Genomic DNA, 2,064 nt, shown 5'->3' with positions numbered 1-2,064 from the left:
TGCCCCTCCAGGCCGGGGCGCACTGCAATGTTGTTGATGGTGTTGCGGCAGCTGCGGCACTGGATGGCTATTCTGGTGGCTTTGGCTCGCACTGGGGTTGCCGCAATTACGATCCCAGGGATCTTCACAAGGTGGGACATCTGGTCAGACTGAAAGGGACAAAGTGAAAGGAAGGTGAGAAAGCCATCACTGGAGGTTGGATGTGAAACTAAAGAAGTTAAAGAAACACAGTTCTTTCTTAGCTACACTTCCCACATTCATGGGACTAAGGTACCAGAACAAAAAAGCCTGCACAGTGTCACTCTTTTGCTCTACAGTAGTAGAGGAATGCTGCATGACTTAAGCCATGCTGACTTCAAAGCAAAACAGAAAAGGACAAAACATTACATACAGATCATGACTAACAGCAATAACTTCCCTGCAGCAGGAACCAGCAGTAACGGTCCTTTGCCAGCAGATTTAAGTTGCAGAGTATCCCTGCTTGTAAGTTACTAGACCTCCGTTTTCCTACAAGGTTGGATGGGAACAACAACATTTCCTCTCCCAACGAAGAGCTCTCCACAGTCTATGGGAAGAGAAAAGCTGACACGTGCTGCTGGAGTGTGCATAGCAGGAGGGAGGTTAACATGTCCTGAACTATGTAATCAAGTACCAAGATCTCCCCTGCAATCACAACCGGGCACAAGCAAGCCCTCCACTTGCTGCTCAGACCTGCAGTGGGTTTATCTCACCTTCAGGCTGCGGATGTTGGCTGCATTGGCATCTGATCTTAGCATGACCTGGATGTCTTGGAGAGTTTCTTCTCCAGAAGGACGAGGACGGGTGACCTCATCTGCGACTTCTTTTGCTGCTTCTTCCAACTACAAAGGAAACAACTGGGTGGTTATGTGCATACTACAATGTATCATCAGGGCTGCTCTCATGATATGACAAGGTCAGCACTCCACATTGCCAATCTTCTCCATCCTTACCAGCTGCAGGTGCTCTGCTGGTTGCTTGTACAGATAGTCAGCGAGATCTTCGTCAAAGCTGGCCAAATCCTCCATCTCCACCTCCACCCAGTACTGACTCAGATTATAGTGCCGTTTAAGCTCATCCCTGGAAGGCAGCAAGCAGTAAAGGTTTGAGGGCAGGAAGCACCAGTCACCCACAATGACCTTACGACAAGCAGAAAGCAGGGAAGGCAGGTTCTGCAGGGAGTCCTTGGTCTGCAAAGCAAATGGGGAAAATCAGGAGAGTGCCAAGAGAAGAACAGGTGGACCAGGGCAAATCTTTCACCCAAACCAGCTTTGAAATGTGACATAAGACCAGAGGCACCAGTGCTTACAGTGACAATGCAAAGTATAGCAGTAATTGTTTACTGCAGTTACACAACCAAATAGGCAATTAGAAAACTTCTACACAGGATAATACCTATTATAGCTAAAACACAATTTTGTAAAAAGCAGCAATACCATAGCAGGCAATGTTCTCCTTCAAAAAGCCACAGTGCACAAAATTCAGAGATGAAAGACTGTCCCAGCCATTAAATGACACATCTCTGTGTTCTCTCATGCTTGTGCCTCCGAGCTGCATAGCCAAAGGGATGGCCAAGAGACCTTCACTGCCTCAGAAGGCACACATAGATGGTGCCGTGCTGATTTTAATGGATACACACAAAACTCCAGACCAGAAAGCACTAGAACTTGAAGACAGGCCTTGAATTGCAGAACTAGGTGCAAGCCTGGCAGGGCAGATTCCTCTGTTGCTACCTCTGCCACTGGCTGGCTGCCTGAAAATTTGGGAGAATGCTAGACCTCTGTTTTCCTACAAGGTTAGATGGGAACAACATTTCTTATCCCAACGAAGAGCTCTCCAGAGCCTATGGGAAGAGAAAAGCTGACATATGCTGCTGGAGTGTGCATGGCAGGAGGGAGGTTAACAGCACACTGGATGTGCAAAGACGGGCAGAGAAGGCACAGAAGGAGAAAAGGGGTCACACCAGCACCTGTATTTGAAGGTAAAGCCCGTCCGGTCCGTGCCCACCCGGTACTGCCGCAGAAACTCCTTGAACCGCTTCTGCAG

At 48.4% G+C, this 2,064-nt stretch overlaps 1 protein-coding gene across 1 annotated transcript in view; it reads right to left on the bottom strand.

Moving 5' to 3' along the window:
* The window catches only part of MCM5 (minichromosome maintenance complex component 5), a 9,762-nt gene that overhangs the window by 7,482 nt on the left and 216 nt on the right, over window positions 1-2,064 (bottom strand). The window contains exons 2-5 of the mRNA XM_010140654.1: window positions 1,988-2,058; window positions 972-1,098; window positions 732-860; window positions 1-149 (exon numbers count right to left, since the gene is read on the bottom strand). Of these exons, the coding sequence (XP_010138956.1) occupies window positions 1-149; window positions 732-860; window positions 972-1,098; window positions 1,988-2,058 (476 nt within the window). The remainder of the gene's footprint in view (window positions 150-731; window positions 861-971; window positions 1,099-1,987; window positions 2,059-2,064) is intronic.

This window comes from Buceros rhinoceros, unplaced genomic scaffold, assembly GCF_000710305.1.
Source record: "Buceros rhinoceros silvestris isolate BGI_N320 unplaced genomic scaffold, ASM71030v1 scaffold13267, whole genome shotgun sequence".
NCBI classification, from domain to species: Eukaryota; Metazoa; Chordata; class Aves; order Bucerotiformes; family Bucerotidae; genus Buceros; species Buceros rhinoceros.
This window is presented reverse-complemented; position numbering and strand designations above follow the sequence as displayed.